The sequence below is a fragment of the Ceratina calcarata genome, unplaced genomic scaffold (genome assembly GCF_001652005.2).
Source record: "Ceratina calcarata isolate Rehan_Ccalc_2016 unplaced genomic scaffold, ASM165200v1 scaffold39.2, whole genome shotgun sequence".
NCBI classification, from domain to species: domain Eukaryota; kingdom Metazoa; phylum Arthropoda; class Insecta; order Hymenoptera; family Apidae; genus Ceratina; species Ceratina calcarata.
This window is the reverse complement of record NW_017162322.1, coordinates 1,909,676-1,928,966: the sequence shown is the minus strand read 5'-3', so window position 1 is coordinate 1,928,966 and position 19,291 is coordinate 1,909,676. Positions and strand designations below refer to the sequence as shown.

The 19,291-nt window shown below is 40.4% G+C and overlaps 2 protein-coding genes across 3 annotated transcripts in view; one reads left to right on the top strand and one right to left on the bottom strand.

Moving 5' to 3' along the window:
* LOC108626196 (soluble guanylate cyclase 89Da-like) overlaps nt 1-5,959 on the bottom strand; it is a 103,872-nt gene extending 97,913 nt beyond the window's left edge. Inside the window, exon 1 of the mRNA XM_026814502.1 lies at nt 5,768-5,959. The gene's annotated coding sequence lies outside the window, so the exon portion shown is untranslated. The remainder of the gene's footprint in view (nt 1-5,767) is intronic.
* The window catches only part of LOC108626043 (lachesin), a 98,742-nt gene that overhangs the window by 56,849 nt on the left and 22,602 nt on the right, over nt 1-19,291 (top strand). For both annotated transcript variants that reach the window (XM_026814503.1, XM_018026449.2), the window contains exon 3: nt 14,951-15,158. In XM_026814503.1, coding sequence (XP_026670304.1) covers nt 14,951-15,158 — 208 coding nt within the window. The remainder of the gene's footprint in view (nt 1-14,950; nt 15,159-19,291) is intronic.

Here is a 19,291-nt window from a genome sequence, read left to right as displayed (position 1 = left end):
AGCGATATTAATTAAGCATTATATAGCAAATTATTTCATTTATCTTAGAAGTAAAGAAGCAAAATCTATAGTCTCTGGAATAACGAAAAAATGTTCATCATAATCTCTACACCCTTTTCAACAGGTAGCGTGCACACCGGAAATGCACGCTCGCAGCCAATAGTCCGGCAACAGCTCCGTCATTTTCATCGCTTCCGTACCCTATTTTTCCTCTTATTTCCTCCGTTCTAATCCAAGCACATCGGGTTCTCGATTCGATGCGACGCGGCAGTGTTACGGCGATATCGTGGCGCGAGTCTCGTGCTCACGGCCATTCCTGAGAACTAATTGGACTTTACCACGTCAAACGATTCATTCCGACCAAATTACTTCACGGTTGTTTAGTTTCGGTTTGCATGAACCTGAATAGCTGCCGACGACGCGGGGCGCGTGAACCAGTAGGACGCGGCACCACGTGACGCCAATGCATTCGCGATGCCACACCGAACACGCTTTTCCACTATTTCCCCTGACCACGAGTGGCCCTGTCCACGAACCATAAAACATCGGCCTTTTCATTCTCTCGTCCATCGCTTCGACAACGAAAATATTGCGTTGATTTTTCCCCATGGTGGTCCGACCCCTTTTCCCTGTCCTTCTCGCCTCCAACTCGTCGCTCATTGAAATTAATGCACTTAGATGACTAACGAAACCGAAGTACTTACGATGGTATGAAGTTAAATCAAGGATCACTCTCGCAAGGTACTAAACCATTCACCCTCGTCTCACGACGCTTCTTCTTATTACTTCAGACTTGAACATGAAATGTTTCTTAGAAAGGACAATCTTTTATATTGAAATTATTACACTACGTATTGATCGATATGAAAACTCTCGGGGAAAAATCAGTAAGAAAATTTGTTTCCTATGCATTCTGTATTTTACAATATTTTTACATATCCTTTGTATCTGTTGTTCGCGTTAATACAACCGGCGCCTGGAGCACAAAGGATTGATGCGATGTAGAGAGAGCTTTCACTCCAGTTCTCTGTGCGACAAAGCTTTGAAGAATATCATTAGCTTTCGCGCTGGAGCAGTCGTTGCGACCAAAAAGGACGGAATACACCTCCTTACTCCTAAGAATGCACTCGACTGCTGTACTAGTCCTAAGGAGAGCGCCGTAGCAATTGTTCTAACCTCGTCTAGCAATGTCACTGACACTAGCTAGTAGCCAGATGAAACATTTCCATGAAGGGAACGATGGGCTCAGACATCGAAAGCTGATAACGGAAACGACATTGATCGCGAGGCAAACAGCACTTTGCCTTCTGAAATTGAAAATTTTCAAGCCGGTTCTCATACGAAAGAAAATGGAACAGGTATTGAGAGTGAGCCGCTGCTTCACGAGAGTATTCTTGCGAACGTAGACACGGAGGCGAATTGCATAAGCGTGTTTCGTTTTCGTGTATGGAATAACCGAGTCTCATAGAGGACTCTAATGAAATTCCGTTCGGACGTGCCATTTACCGGCGTTCCCATCCTCGTATGAAACTTATAAACGAATATAGAAAATTTGACCGGCACTATTATTAAGTTCCCCGCGTTGTTTACGCATAACAACATCCATTCTTCTACGACTTCGTTTTTAATTAGATCCAAACGCTCCTCGTAATAATTTTTACAATTATTTTTATTTAAAAACAACATGAATTTAGCTTGAAAACGAATAAGACGTTTAAATAACGATTGAAATGAAAATGTATTTCCGCTCAAAATTACTTATCGTTCAGCTCGCTCGATTATCTAACGTTGAGAATTCAAAGCGATCGTTTGAACGAAAATCCGTCGAAATTGTTTCGACCGCGCGGCGCGAAATTCCACTAGATATTGCTTTTTCTCCGCAAGTAAAAATGATGAGAAATGGAAAATTGATGAGAAACAGAAATACGGACGGGAGGGATAAGAAATGATCGTGCAGCTATTTCCGCGGAAAATGACGTCGGACGAGCGCCAGGGAAAAAGAGAACGCTTCGCGTGTTTAGTTCCGGTATTTTTACCTTACTTTTCGGATACGATCATTTATTTGTTTGCGTGGCACTTGTTGGACGTACGGATTCATCAAACGGAAGGTATTAAACGTCCATAAGGAATCGTCATAAACTTTTTCCTAGACAATTTCCAATATCGCTAGTCTAAAACTAGTAATAAATGTAGTCACGGAATAAATTAATTCTAGTGCGTGTAGGTAGACGCAAAAATGTATATGCAAAATAAATTAATTCTCATTATTCACACAATTTCATTATTTTTATGTAAACCAGCGAGTCAATGAACATTATTGAATTTCATAAAGAATTTCTAGGAGAGTTAGTAAATTATTCACACAGGGATCTACTTCGTACACTTTTAGTAATATTACCGCGATACTGTAGTAATAAATGTAGTCACGGAATAAATTAATTCTAGTGCGTGTAGGTAGACGCAAAAATGTATATGCAAAATAAATTAATTCTCATTATTCACACAATTTCATTATTTTTATGTAAACCAGCGAGTCAATGAACATTATTGAATTTCATAAAGAATTTCTAGGAGAGTTAGTAAATTATTCACACAGGGATCTACTTCGTACACTTTTAGTAATATTACCGCGATACTGAGAGCAGTAATTACTACTTTTTAAGGGAGTGTATTACTGTAGGGCGCGGAACATTATTACTCGCGCGGTCGTGATATTTTTTTCGCGGCCGATGCAAAGCGCTGTAATTTATTCGACGTTTCCAAAGGAGTGCATTCTCCAATTTCATTTTAAGGAGGATTAACGGTACCATTTGGGATTGCGCGGTGATAATTTACCTTTCTATAACGAGGAACGACTTGTCCTCGAGCCGATCGATACACCCGGCTAAAATGACAGTAACCGTTCTATATTTACCGTTTTAGATGGAAATCAGGATGGAATAAAGTTTTCACCGGGGCTCGAGTATTATACACAGTTACCAGATATAAATATGTAAATGACGCAAGAGTAATTTGTACAAATAAAAATTTATGCAAAGGCGTGTCGTATAAAGGACGAAGTGCGATGACAAATTCGTCCCAGTCCACAAAGAGCGTCCGTGGAATAAAGCTACAATGAATTGCTAATGGCTCAGAGATATTAAAGAAACTGCTAACCGATTGAGGAAGAAAGGGTGAATTAATGACATGCTCATTTGTGAAGAAGCTTCGTCGGGTATAACGAATTGTTAACGCATCGTAGTCAAAGCGAAAGAGAGTAAGAAGTGTATCAATATTAATATTTTATGTAAAGTCGTCTTAACTGAGAATTTGTTACGATATAAATCCAATGAAATACTCATCGTGAAAAATGATGAATTATCAAAATGATATTCTCTGTTATAATTAATGAAATATGATTATATATAGAGTTATATTAATTCTGATTACATCAGTCAGATTAGGGAATTTTAGACTGTGTAACAGTCTCAGTGTCAGGAAGAATAAAGACCGAGAAGATAATGTGACATTTCATTGTATTATTCGGTTGATCCGACGCACGGTTCGTCGCCACGCGGATGAGAACGACATTTCGCGAAATGGCAAGATGACAAGACGACGTCGCGATGGGTAATATAAAATGTCATTGCCACGGGACTAAGATTACCCGTTCGGACCATTCCGCGATAATGTATGTGTCTAGTAAAATAAATAACGTCCCAGACACAGCCTTTGTTGTCTACAATTCTTTCAAACATGCATGAAACTATGTGAAATGGAATTGCCTCGCTATTCTTGAAATAGTGATTGATTTAAAGTATTTGGAGTAACGAATGACAAATTTGATGAAGAAGATAAAAAAATTATACCTATAATTATCAATAAATTTTTAATATCCTGCAAATGGTTTACTAAATAACGATTGAGAAACTGAGTCAGACGTTGTTGATTCTGACAAAGTAGAAATAGTATTTTCATCGATAGCAACAAAAATTAAGTGTTGTGAAAAAAATGTTTTCCGACGAATGAAATGGGTTTTTTTTTATCATTCCTGGATTTCCTTTGCTCGGGAGGGCAGAAACGATTTATACCGCTTTTAATTTGAGTATCCAACGAACTGTTAACTTAACCCAATTCATATTATTCGTTCGGAGTCCACTCTGGTTCGCCACTCTCAGTCGGAAGTGCGTCGAGGCTTTTTGAAAAATTGGATACTGACGGGAGGACGAGAGTGCATAATTTAGTTGTGAAAACTTTTTAATGAAATCGACTCCAAATCGATCTAAGCCACGCTTACGAATGGACAGTCCGAAAAATATTTTAAAGGGATTCTGCATTTAATTACGTGCTGATACATTTACAGCAAAACGTGATAAGTCATGGTTGCATGTAAAAAATAATACCGTGCCACATCTACATGTATATTAATTATCTTCAAATCTACGTTTAGTTGCTTGCATCTCGTGGGGCAGAATCTGAGATTATTCTTTTGAAACAAGTTGCCACGTCTGTCTACGAATGAATGTAACAGCGTTACTGAAACTATCTAACTAGAGCTTTAAAATCAGTTAAGCCGATCTCCCGAAGCATTAACGTCCACAAATTTACGTGGTGGAGCATGTCTCCATGAATAAAATATGCTGTGAAAATCTGTTCAAGCTTATCTGGCAGATGTCTCTCAACTAATCTCCTCTCCAAACATTTAAAACAGTAACCCCATTTATTCATGGCATTATATTATTTTTGTACAGGATATCTCAAGTTCTCTGATGAAATCAACTCTTGTCACAATTCTTTTTCTTAAATAATAGAATCCTGTTAACGGATGATGCACTAAAAATTAAAATAAATATATTAAACCGTTGCTATGTACAGATTCGGTGCAAGAAAACTTGACATTTCCTACAAACAATGTTGCCAAACGGGGTATTAAAATTACGCTTCTTTTATTGTAATTTAAAGTAAGATTTGTGAGAAGGAAATCTACTTCTGCGACAGAATTGTATACCATTCTGGTTTAGCACTAACAAGGTCGTTTTTACTGTTAATATTGCGTCGCGCAATTGTACGTTCAGCGCAGAGTAGTCACTTTATAATTGCAGCAAGAAGAATTGCGAGCTTTCATATGATTTCTTTTGTATTCTTTCAGAACATTTTCAAGGATTTCGTAATTTCTCGCAGTCAGAAATAAATGTAATATTTAACAAAATTCTTTGTATGTGCGTGGCCATAGTCCTCTCACATGTATTGAACATTTCAATCATTACTACTAAAATGCTATTTCATAACTAACAATTTCTGTTATTAACATTAATTCGAAGACGAAACTAAAAGATTGCATAAATTGACTGCCGGCAAAATGTTACGTTGTTCCCACTTTGCGAGCGCCGCGTCAAACGTGTTCCGCGCGTCACTTTTCAAGGAATCTCGTTTCAATTTCTCAATTACAACAGCTAGAACAATGGACGCAGTTTGAAGTGAATTACTCGCATAAATGGAATGCAGTTCTCTCGCTTTTATAAAAATCCAAGCTCGTTTAACGTTATCCTGTCCTCTTTACTCGTTCAATATAAAATTGATGAAGCATTAACTCGAATCACTTTTGATTACACTCAAATCGTTCGTTTATTTTCATAACTCCCTATTTCCATAGTAACCGTCATTATTAATTACATATTCTAACGACACGAATACGTTCTCGACGAATATGTTTAGAAATATTCGTACCTAATCATCGAACATAACCACAATCTTATGTGACAAATAATACAATACAATTATTACTTACTGGTACGTAGAATCTCGTTCAACTTGAGATGCACCTTCACGAAATGAATATTTAATTCGATTGCATGAATCGGGACGGAAATCATCTTTTAGTTTAACACGCGACACGTACAAACAGAAGCGTAATTAGCACACCGATCGACTGGCCACTTAAGCTGCAAATTCATGCAGCGAATTACTCGCCGCCTGCTCGTAGCGAATAGATGTCACATGATACTTTCGCGGGTAAATGCGAGTAATCACTTAAGTATTCCAGCTTTTCGCGACTATTTGCTAGATCGTCATTTTACAAATAAAAATTTTACACACAATTTTCTACTCGCATTTACTCCTTACTCGCTGCGAATTATTCGCTGAGTGAAAAAGCACCTTTATGGATTATGCGAACAACTGGCTGGCCGAACCGGGCAAACGTTTAGAAGCCGGCGAGTCAAGTAACGAGTTTTGCATTCTTGGAGTCTTGTTTATTATGAATTAGCTTCTCTCGCAGTGTCGGTCGCATGTTTTCTCCCGTTTTAGATGAAGACATTATATACGGTATGTAATAAACATTAAATATTTTGATTTGTATCAGATAATAGATCTTATCGTTGCTACAAGGCGGTCATACAAACTTTGACAAGTCTGATAAAAAAATACGCGAAAAGAGCTGCATAAAGGTTGTAAAAAAACATTAAACAAAGTCCGGAAAGATTATGCGAAAACGTAAACTGAATTCACGTCAACTACGATGAAACGCGGTCGGGACCACTTAAAACAAAGCGGATGATAATTGCATCGCTTTGTAGAAATTGCGAGCTACTGTTTCTGCCAGTATCCCCCCTCTATGCCTTAGTTTCCCGGCTCGCAAATTAACAAAGACGAAAAATTGTCCAAGGCGCGATTTGCTTTTTTTATCGTTCATACTTCATTAGAAGCGTTGGTGTGGCTAGATTTCACGAATATCAGGCGGCACGTTCAAGAGAATAATTAAACACGTTTCTTTAACGCCCCGTTGCTTTGCATATTTTTGTTCTCACTGAGGTACATAAGGTACGTAACTTTATTTTCGTAAGAGCGGTTTTTAAAATTTTTCAAAATGTGGATGTGGAGAAGTTTTCCTAGGACGATTAGAAAATATTATTTTCCATTGCGACGGATCTGTTTTTTCTTCGAAATTTTCTAGAGATAGTCACGCTCTTCACTTGATAGAATAGCAGTTTACGGTACTCCCTTCTTGCGTTTATTGTTTTCTATTTAAATACAGTCCAATTTTTCTGAAGATGCGAAAGGAAATTAAGTCAATATGTAGAAATTTGGAAACAACATTTTATAGGTTTCAGTATCCGAACATTGACAAGTTCTCAGTTAATAACCTAATTAACTAAGTAATCAAGTCCGAATAGGTTTCGCCCGTTACGAAACCTTATCGATCGCTCTTAAATTACATTTAATTACACCAGTGTTTGCACGCGAAACTCGAGACTCATACCAATTGGTGATTGCATTCCGATTTCAGCAACAATTAGCTTATTCACAATGCACGCTGGCGAACTATAGTAATTTGTGTTTCGTTTCTAACCACTACTAACTTTATTTCATCCCCGTTTGATTACAACAAAAGAAGTGCTCATGCATTTGTAAAATCATATGTAAAAACAAACCCCATTATTATATACAAATTGATTGACATATTATATTTGCTTTGCTACCAGCTTTTAATCAATGATGTACGGTCTATAATCTATGGAAAACAATCAAAAAATGATTTTTCGCGATTATAAAGCATTATGACTCACAATAAACATACTAGTCATCGTATCAGGCTACAATTACCATTAAGGTCGACCAAGTAACAAAATATAACGCACACAATGCTTCGATTTAATTGTACCACGAGAAAATCCATCATCTAGACATTTAGTGACTAATGTTTCAGGGTACTCGATCCACGTCGGCGTCGTACAGTTCTTTGCGAAATGAGAACGCGAACCATAACAGAAGAAATACTAATAGGATTATATACAATCGATTAAAGCTAGCGTTGACTTCATAAACGTTTCACGTATTCCATATAGTCGATTATCATATTTTAACTGAAACTTAATTTGTCGGTGCACGTGTACTAAAATGATAGACTTGTACATCGAAGGCAAGGCAAGTTCTCTCGAAATAGCGTGTAAAGCGTTTAGACAGGCCGATCGAAGTTACACGAGCGCTTCGGGAATCAGCACGGGAAATTTCGTTAAGAATCAAACCCCGAGGGGGCCAACCTCTCGGAAAGAGGGGTGGCCAATGACGCGTGATGTGAACGGGAAAAAAGAAGTTCAGAGAGGAACGAAGGGCTGGCGAAACGCAGGAAGAAATGGAAAGAGAAACGGGGGTAGGAGGGGGAGGGGTGCGCGCAAGGTAGAGGAGACACCTTGACGTTCGACGATTCAATCAACGCGGCACATTGTCGACGTCAGACGGGGGAGGAAAATGTCAGGCCGTCGAGTTGCGTCGCGTCGCGTCGCGGCGACGTAGGATATTCCCCGGGTCGAGATATGAAAAATGATGTCTGACGGCGGCGTGAGTAACGCCGTACACCGTCGAGATACCACCCCGGGTCCTAGGAGAATGCTTTTTACGGGTTGTCCCCAGCCGGGACAGAACGGGGGTGCCACAGTACGCTTGACAGACGTCTCGCTGCTACCTATCCGTCAGACGGTGCCGCGATCTCGTGCGAAACGCGTATAAGCAACTGTGTATTAGCTGCGTGTCACCAACCGAAACGGCATTCGTACACAGCCGGAATTGATCCCGTTACCATTTTCCCGTTATTCCTTTCTAGGCGCTCACCTCCTCCAGAGCGATCTTTCCCTGACAGCAAGTCTGTCGATCAAGATTTGATCCTATTTTTTTCTTTCTAAAATGATCAGAAGGATGTACTGGCTAAAATCATTCATACTTTATGCATCTATAAAGATACTTTACTATTAATAGGAGGAATTCATTAAAAAAGTATATCCGTCGAATATTCCAGTCTAGACAGCATTAAAAAGATATCTGCTGTAGAATCTAACGACCCTATATTAAATTTTATATGAATATTTAGTAGTGATAGAATTAATACAATATTCATATTAATAGATTACATGATTCTTGTGGATTCCAATCACTTTCAGAATATTAATTAAAAGTACTAAATATTTTGCATACGTTGAGTATTTCTGAACATTACAAATTCCGGATAATCATACACTTTAGCTAAGTAAGCATAATTGCCTTACATAGCATTATCATAAATTATCATACATCCATAGTCATAATAATCAGTGACCAAATGCCTAAGTAGTATGAATAAACAATAATGCCTCCAAGCGTCAGACTTGCAATACGTCAAAGATCGACAATCTAAATAGAAATTTATTTTATTAAATCTCATTTATTTATGTTTTATTATTTTTTATTTGTGTTTTCACGTATCGTTAATTTGTTACACATTGTATATTACACCTGACTAAGTTTACGACAGTTTCTATGGATAGCAGGGTAGAGCATTTAAAGAACAGGAATACAATAAGCTCATGTGCGTGTTAAAGCCGAAGGAAATTAGAAACGTGATATTTTAACCATCTCTGGTTTAAATAACCGTTGCTCAGATAATTACCCGGTTGCTGCATTTCCGAGACGTGGTAATTTGCAAGTAATTTGCCTTCACCTTCGTTATTTCTGGGTTTAAACTTATCGGTGCACAACTTTTGCAAACCTTCGCCGGGTATCGTATTTTTGAAAAGTTGTTCTTTCTTTCAGTTTTTGCTGTATCATTTAAGTGTAATGTTTCAGCGTTGCATGATCTGCGTAACCGCTAATTAATTCTTGAATTGCATCTGGTTTTAAAATGAACTTCTAACATGAAACCGATTTTTATTTCTATAATCTATTTTTTAAACAGATAAATGAAATAACTTAAATAAATGAAAAATAGGATTTGAGAGAATTTTAATAGGAAACTCCTCGAAGATAATTAATAACCCTATCATGTTTATGGATACTATTTAATATTGAAAAATGCTAGTAAGAGTTGAATAATCTACTTAAAGAAATCTGGCTTAATGAACGAATCGATCGGGAATTCAGAAGCAGTAGGAAACGCACCCATCGCTGGCACGCGTCCACGGAAAGGATTATCCGTACGTGACATTCGTTACGATGATTACCTTTGTAATTAGCCGAACCGTGGGCTCGCGGGCGATTACAATTAACAGTGTATTCCTTGTTTAGGCAAAAGCGGTTCATTGGTTGTCGCACGGATCATCGACGCGATACCTGGGTGTTTCGAACGTGGGGTATTGCGTGGGTGGGAATGTTTGTCGGTCGACGGAAAACGTTCGTAGCTGGTCGGAACGGACGGATCGAGGGAGGGAGGTTGGGCGGAGGGCGAGAGGGGAAAAACCAGTTCGACGGGGATAGACGCAACGCAGGCGATAATTATGCGGATTGCTCCACCGAGGCTAATTATCCTCCTGTGCTTGCAGCATCGGGTCCACCCTCTCTCTCTCTCTCTCCCCTCCTGCACAGATTTCGCGCTCTGTCTCCGCCAAACTTTGACAGTGCGGACAGATGCTTATCTCGACGTGTTCCTCTGATATCCCACCGAATTAACTCGTAACACAACCGCCGCCGCTTGGTCAACGGGTTCGTTCGACGAAATTTCTGAATGGGACCGTGACCTCGTCGCTTCTGCCGGCACACACGTTATTGCTACTTCCTACGAGACTGTTGAAACTGTCGTTACGAATTTAGTATCAAACCGCACGCGCAACGTGTGATCTAGAATATCAGTAATTTAGAAAATACACAAATGATGATACTATGTTCATTCATAATATCTGTAGCGTTTTGACTGGATGACGGCGGAAATTTGTAGGTAGTAAATTATTAACCGCAACCGGTAAACGATGTCGACACGCCGTCAAACATTTGATACTCCGCTAATCTCAGTTGAACGTATCAGCTTTCCTCGTTTTCAATACACGCAGAATTATAGGGCCGTTGAAAAAGTGAATGACGCTGGATGGAGGGATGTTTCGCTCGTAAACGTAGCGTACCGCGGATACGATTACCCGTTCCCGTTGCGCGAGACGGTGCTCGCTCCGTAGCCGTGTGTTCCCGTGACGTGTTCAGAATTTCCAATATTTACACGCCAGAATATTCAATATTTTCCAGCGGCGTGGCACACCGCGCCACAAGGAAATTTGAATAACCCAATATGCCTGTTTCGTTTCGTTGTTGGCTATACCTTGCGAGCTGCCGCGCCACGTTCGATGATTCTTTCCTAGGAACACCCACAGTGACACAATCCTTTGATGTTTACCGCCCCCTCTCCCTCGCCCGTTTATTTCAAAACGTATTCCGATTTTCCCTTCCGCGTCGAATTTGGAAGGGACGCAATCGAAAGACGATTGCCTTCGAGACATCGAGTCAACAATGCTTAAGAGTTCGACATAAAGTGCTTTATAACGATGTTCTGTCTCACGTCATTGTTCATATTTGCATTTAAAACGAAATTTATTAAAAAGCCACTTACTTAAAAATCATATTTTATTCATATGGAAGGAAGCCGTTGTCACATAATGTTCGTAAACCGTCAAATTTTTTATAATAATCCCGCCAAACTAGCGTCGCACTTTTAATAAATTCACAGTATTAATTTACGTAGTTTTAATATCTGTAGGAACATTTAATTTCCCGGTTGCGTAGTTATAAAAATCCAGTGACACGTACACGAACATGACCGGTGGGATTTAAAATTTATCCGTACTTTTAATTAATGGTATTCATAACGCAATCAAAATTTAATCCGCGTGTATCCGGGTTAAACACGAGGTAGCGACATTACATTTCATCGATAGCATGCCGTGTTAATACTTTTCAGCCGGTCGTTTAACTTTATCGTTTGGTAAAATAAATAATCGAGATCTGTATCGGTAAAGTCACGAGTCGAAAATTGCGAACGCCGTCGACCGAGAGTAACGTGAAACATTTCTCCGGATTTCTCTTGAAAGTATTTCTCAAACAGTGACAAATTAGGTCAGGTTATCGTTGCCATTAATATTAATTAAGATAACGTTCTCGATTCCTCTTTTTACTGATGTTCTTTTTACGTAAAAAAATAGAGAATTACGCGGCAAGAATTTTCTAAAAGGTCGAATACAACGATTGATTACTTAATTATTCCAAATGAATTCTTGTTCAATACCAACGCTTTTCTCTATTTTTCTCATCGCTGTTTCTCGTTTCTACTCGGATACTGATGATGTAGTTCTTTAATTTAGCTGGATATCCGAAGTCTTCTTGTGGACTTCAGGTGAAAAATGACCAAGGAAAGTTTTGCGCGAGAGAATGGTCGCTGGCAATGATCGCTCATCCTCTCTTCCTCGATTCTAGCCACCATCTTTTCTCGCTCGCGTGCGCGTTAACCAAGTTTGCCCGATAATCAACGATCGAACGACCACTACGTCAGGAGTCTCGGGCGATTCGGAATGATCGAGCAGCTGTCGATGCGCCGATTTCAAATTCCCCTGTCCTCGATATTCACAATCTGCCAGACAAAAGCAAAACGAGACGCGCACAAGTTTCGACGTCAATTCTTATATCACACAATTTATTAAATTCATAATATATAATTATACATGTAATAAATGAAAATATTTTAAACAAGATATAAGAACGCTTAAAAGAAGCATGTCGTTTCGTAGAAAAAAGTACTGATCTCTCAATAAATGAATTGAGTAGAGTCGTATCAAATGACAAATAATTTCGTTTCCGAAGTTACCATTGACTGACGGAATTCTCGCATTGAGATCTGAGGATCTGCGTTTGAATTTTCCCCGTGCTTTACAATTTCCTTAAACTTCGGAATCCCATTATCTCAAAATATGCCGTGGCCGCTGGCATTATCGTTAAAACAATCGTTAAAACCGTCGCGTCGTCTCCGTAAAACCGACGTCGTATCCCCAAGCGATATTTTTCATCGAGCAAAACAATAGACCCGGCAAACTACGTTGAGCTAACATTGAAGCCGGCGCGCACGATTTGTAAAGTTCTCTTCCGCTTTGTCCTTTTCCTCCTTTTCCGGGAGAGGCCACCCTCTCCGGCTCCGTCTTTGGAGCATCTTTACCGAGTCTGCTTCGCGCCTTTTCTCCCTCTGTTCCATTAAAGGAGCTCGCGGAACCTTCGGAAACGTTCCGCGCGGAACAGAGCGAGCGCAGCCGTGGATCCGACGTAAAGCCGTGGATAAAATTGTATGCGTGTAAGCATCGCCCACGGCCCGAGTGGATGAGGTGGATGCGCGCGTATTCCAGGGGAAGAAATCAACCGGGAGAACACAGGGGCTGGTGGGCGGCGCGAAAGGGTGGCGAGGGAAGAAATATACGGTTTAAAACGGCGCCGAGTGTATTACGAGTTTGGCGCGGAAGTTTTTCCTTTTTATGTAACGAGCGCAGTTGGTAACATCGAGCACATTGTCGCAACACTTGGACAATGAGTCACGGCAAGAGACAACGCGTCGTCGTCGTCGTCGTCGTCGCTGGAATGAGAGGGACGGTGAAACCGGGTAGGCGGTTGGGTGTGCTCGTAGGAAATGTTCCAGAAGGAATAACGAAAAGGAGGGTGGACAGAGGAGAAAGCGGAAGACACGTATTCTAACAGACGCGTTTGTAAATATAGTCCGCGAGTGGATTTGTTCCGGCGAAATCTCTGTTCTCCTTTCCCTCTGTACCTGTCCCTTTTTCGAGATGCGGTACACTTTTAACGGAATGTCTTGGCCGCGGCGCACCGGGCCGGGACAATGCGTGCCGCTTGCGAGAGTCGCCCGCATCTAAAGTAATAGAACCGGGCCGAGGTATAAGCAAAAGTGGCGAGGATTGAATAAAACAACGCTAGATGAGAGGAATGTCGGGCCACATTTTTGTAATGCACGTACACTATACTCTGTTCGAGACGCGTATATCAGACATTTAGGTCAAGCAAATTGTTATTCCTTTTGATTCGGTTGACAATGGTGGCCCGCTCGGGACCGCTTTGAGTGTTTCCACGCGATGGTTTTTACCTTGCCTCTATCAACCGCCTCGCACGAGAACAAAATCGGTAAAATTGCTTTTGGACCAGCGAAAACTCTGCGTTTCGATTCCTCACAGAATCTGTGATTCATTGTTCTCAAATATATTGTCAACTTCCTTTTGTTTGTTCCATCTGTTGGTCCAGCTATTAATTCTACTGACGAACGACGAAGGCATCCCTTTTTGTAATACGAATCCAATATTACAAGCTACGCAAATTATTTATAATGTCACGTGTTTGACACGATTAGTAATAATATTTATTATAGTATATATTATTAATAAATAGTCCAATATTCATTTATGATGTTAAAATGAAAATGATTTGTCTAAAGTTTGAATTGACTCGCAGTACAATGTCTCTTAGTTATGCAGTAGATACTAAGTAAATGGGGTGATTTAAATATCTCCGGAATCTATAATCTATAGGTCGTTGACTTCATGCTTTTCTTACAGGGAATCTAGAACACTCTATTTTGGAGAATAACATTGATCCTGTACGTCGTACGAAAGTTGGTTTCCGCATCGTATCGATAATAACTCATTTTATGCATACGAGTTTAATATAAATCATCATACAATACATATCCGATCAGGCTGTCGTTTAGTACTTGCGTACCTCAATAAACTCAATCCCTTTCTTCTGCTCTCCGTATTGCCATACGCATGTGCATTCTCCCGTTTGATTTCTACATATGTCAAACTCACACAGCTATTATTAGAAGATCCATTATCGTTCAGATATCATCAGAAGTGGGTAGATATCTCGAAACGTTCGTCACACCTTTCTCCAGCCGACGATACCGCGTCGCATCGACCGAAATTCTTCGTAGTTGCCGTTAGAAATTAGATTACAAGGTTGTCGATGAATAACAAGTTTAATTCTGATGAAGTTTCACCGCGGGACGCGTTTCAAGTTAAATTACCTTTCGAAGAAGTTGCTGTTGCTGCTGTTTATGATAAAAGGCAGCCTTTACCGCCGTCCGATGTTTCTCGATGCAATGCGTACAATGCCAGCGAAAGCATGAAATTGTGTATATAGGAGATAGTTTCATCCGTGTATGAATATGTATAGAATCTTGGCCTCTTTGTTATCACAGGTGGCGTGGCTGCGGGTAGACACGCAGACGATACTCACGATAGCTACCCACGTCATCACGAAGAATCATCGGATCGGCGTGACGCACATGGGCCATCGCATGTGGTCGTTGCACATCAGGGATACCAGGGAGACGGACAGGGGATGGTATATGTGCCAAGTTAACACCGATCCCATGTCCAGCAACACCGGATTCCTCGATGTAGTCGGTAATTTTAACGTTTCTTCATCATTAATTATGATTATCACATAATTGTATAATTTAGGTACAGCTACGTAATGAAAAAGGACAGCTTCATACAGTACATTGATAAATTAGCACGGCAACGTTCTTTGTTTTATAATAATTCAAATTCATTTCAATACTTTAATTACGTCCGCATTAATATTTGCACATGATTATCAAACAATTTTCTCCTTAATCACGTTATTTGAAAACAATCAGATGTTTTTCATTAAGATGCAGTAATTTACAGTGAATCGTACGAACATGGGACAGGGGTTAACGAAACATTGAAATAACGGGGTATTCAAGTTTTGCTCAGTGCTACCCTATTTCGAAACAATCAGCCTGCTAACCATGCCAATTGTAATACAAATTACCATCGTCGGAAGCGTCACAGAAATTAGCAAGGGCGAATGTGCTACAACTTTCCATCCAAAACTTTTGCCTGACGGCCGATGAGATCTTAAGATGTGAAGTAATTAACTTTTTCAAAGTCCCGAAGTTTCCGACGTCTCAGTATCCGAGCTTCGCTGGGAAACTCGATGGAGGGAATGGTATTCGATAAGCAGAACCTCGAATTGGATTAAGCAACAATGCTGCGAATACAAACGCATTTGAAAATTAGATCGCGTAATAATTAACCATAAATTAACAAGCAGAAGAATGATATCAAAGGGAACACGCATAAATAATATGTCACAAAATACGTATATTAAAAAATTCACAAGAGACGAAGCTACGAAATTATTTTGAAAAACCGTGGTCGTAAACTTTTTGTATCTCAATCTGTTCGACGTCGGAAGGATTAAAGTCCTCCAAGAGCTTCTTACGTCTCAGCCGCGTCTAATAAGGCCAACGAAATCTGTGGCTGACGTAATGCTCTATAAAAGGAAAGGCCTTCACTAGCGAAGAATGCATGACGTTTCGTTGCATGCAGTTAGCAAGATTTTCAGACGTCGAGGTGAAACGAGGGCCGGTCGTTGCGGTAAATATTTGCAAGGGGATCCGGGATAGCGAATTTGTATTGCGCGTGTTCTAAAACTCGTACCGGCGGCGGCGACCGGTCTCGGCGGCACCTCCTTGGACTCCGCTCGGTGAAACTCGAGTGGCAAGCACCTTCAGCATTTTCCTTGTGTTCGTAACTCACGCTTGTCCCGCGGAACACGTCCTTTGGGCTGGCACCGGTATCCTTCTTCCGCGGCCATGCATCAACTGATCCTTCCATGGAACTTTCTTGGCACTTGGTACCACCGTTCCTGTTACCGCCAACTTGTCAAACTTCGCCAACTACGCTACGGTCGCCTAGCCTTAGCCACCCACCGTGGCAGCCTCGCGCGGCCTTCGTGATTGTCACTGCGAGACACTGATATTTAATCCTTGATTATTTCACTGTTAATCCAGCGAACACCACTAGTTCGTAACAAAGTGATAGCGATATGAGATAGGATGTCAGTAACCACTCTCTCTGAATAAATTAGTTATCTCGAGTTCAACGAATTCTATTAGACTAGGTATAATTAGACGATTTGAATATTCTCCTATCGAGATGTTCAATTTAGTTAACGAAGTGCAAGACATAAGATCTCTATTCATCTATACTTAGACGAATCCATAAATCTCTATTCCAAAATGCGTAGAGGTCTGTTCAGACTAATCACGAGCGATGCTAACAAGGTTGCAAATGCGTTTCGCCTATAAATCTAACTAATCGCAAATCCCGCATGCATTGCCTGTGTTACGTTATTTACGAGCTGAAGATTCCATTTCAGCTTGCAAATTTCTTTTCCTAGAGGAGCCATCCCCGAGGAAGCGTTTAGCGTGCAACATGCATGCGAAACGGTATAATCAACAAAGTGGCTGATTCGCAAGAGTCGAGATAGAGACACCACGGTTGCAACACAGTCAATATTGCTTCTAGATTGATGTCGTATTTGCGCCGGAGGGATGCAAATATATGTAAAGTGCACACCGCGGTACCGAAACCGTCAAGGGGCGATTGTACTGTTGGCGGGCTATTAAACACCTTCCTGGCGACTCGGGCCTAATAACTGGCCAGCCTACGAGCAGCCCATTTACCAGTCGCCCGAGCACGCCAGTACCTACGCGCGCTGCAAGCGTACGGCTTAACCCACCCGTAACCCCTCGTTAAATTTTCTTCTCTATCGGTTTCGACGATCGGGCCGCTACACGAGGCGTGAGATTGGGCGGGGACCGCAAAGTTTGAATTGGCCCCGGGAATTTTTCTCGCTCCGAGCGCAATAAAGTGACGGTTACTCGCCTCGTTCCGGGTTGCATAAGAGTTACGTGCGTCTCGCGGCGAATAATGATGCCGAAGTGTATTTAAATTTGTATCAATTACTATAACAGCACTCTTAAGAACTTCATATTGAAACTGCGATTATATCTAAATATACCAAGTCGCAGTCTCAGTGCTTTTAGTATGACGTAAACAATTTGATTTTATGGCTCGAGAAGTATAGTACCTCTGCAATATTTGTGCTTCATTGAAATCTTATCGGGCATCAACCGAGTTTATTATTTTTTTAATGACGCATGAATCTCGCGGTTACGTTCGCGTACGACGTAATTGGAAGATTGGAGCAGGTGGATGACCGAATTCGTAAACCGGGCAAGATTATATTTGCATAGGGACCGTACGTAAGTGTCGTCGACTGGCCGCGCCCCGGGCGCAGAACTGGACGCGGATAAATAAGTTAGCGAACTGTTTCTGCGAGTAATTAAATACGTTCCGCGGCGATGCGCCGGACCCGCGCCCGATGCAAACATCCGATTAACTTTCGAATAGAATTCTCGGAATTCCATTAGCCGATGGACAAACTGAAGCCCGGGCCCTTGAGCGTGGAACATAATTTCCAGGGCACGACGACGACGACGACGACGACGGCGACCCGCACCCTCTGAACGTAAAGCTCTTAAGCTTATCGCGAATTACCCTCGTTAAATTCCTTCCTTTATCGTGGTCACGTTGCTTGCTTACTTGCTCGCTCGCTACACACTGTGAAATTGCTCGTTCTCACTTTCGTGTTCAATTGGTATCCCGAACGCTTCTTCCACAAATCGCGAAGTAAAAAAAACCGATCGTCGATCAGCAACATCGATGCAATACATAAATTTGTTCATATTTCATATAGTGTTTTATTAAAGTATATTTGGTAAGTATAAAGAGTGCACATAGTGTATAAAGTTCGCAGAGATACGTAATATATACGTGGCATATATTGTTCATAAAATTGTAGACTTATCGAGTTTCATAAAAAAGTTCTCAAGACTTTACCTCACGTATTTAATATCTGAGAAATAATTTTGTGAACTTTAAGAAACGGCATGTAGTTTTATTACAAATAATGAACAACTTGATTCTCCTATTACAATTATCCATTTTAATATTTCAACCGTTATGAAATTATGCAACTACCTTTGCAGATTCGAAGCAATGAAATTAGCATCCACCATTATGTAATTACCCTAATTATCAATACTAGTGTGAAATTCAATTACTCCACAAATGAAATTCCTTTAAAACGAATTTTCGAATCAAGCCAATTTATTATTAATTTAAAGAATTACCTCTGCATAAAAAACTAATATTTACGATTTCATTCTTGTAAGTCGTCTAAAATTAATTCTGTTTATCTGGCCTGGAGAAAAGGACTATTGTAACTTTTAAAATTGACTGTCATTCACGATAGAAGTATCCATGTATCTCCGAGAAAGTTCCAAATGAAGATGAACACGAGTTCTCGAGCTGTTTTAAAGTAACTCATTGACCCCGCAGATCGTACGCGTACGCCTGTAGTTAAAAGGTTTATCGTTAGTACGAGAGAATAAAAAAAGTCACGTTGGAGCACACGCGGTCCGAGATAATAAATTCGCCGCGATTGTTTCGCCATATCAGTAAATATACTATCTGCAGATACGGCGGTTTTTTGTCGTCTCGTTTATGTCCGATGCAACGCGAAATTAATTGCACGCCGACTATCGTTTCATATTTCCTCTCTACAAGATCCTGCAATTGTTTTTGCTCATTAGATTCTTCAGAAAAATTTTCTTATATATCGATTACACAAATATTATATTACATCGAATTCCGTCATT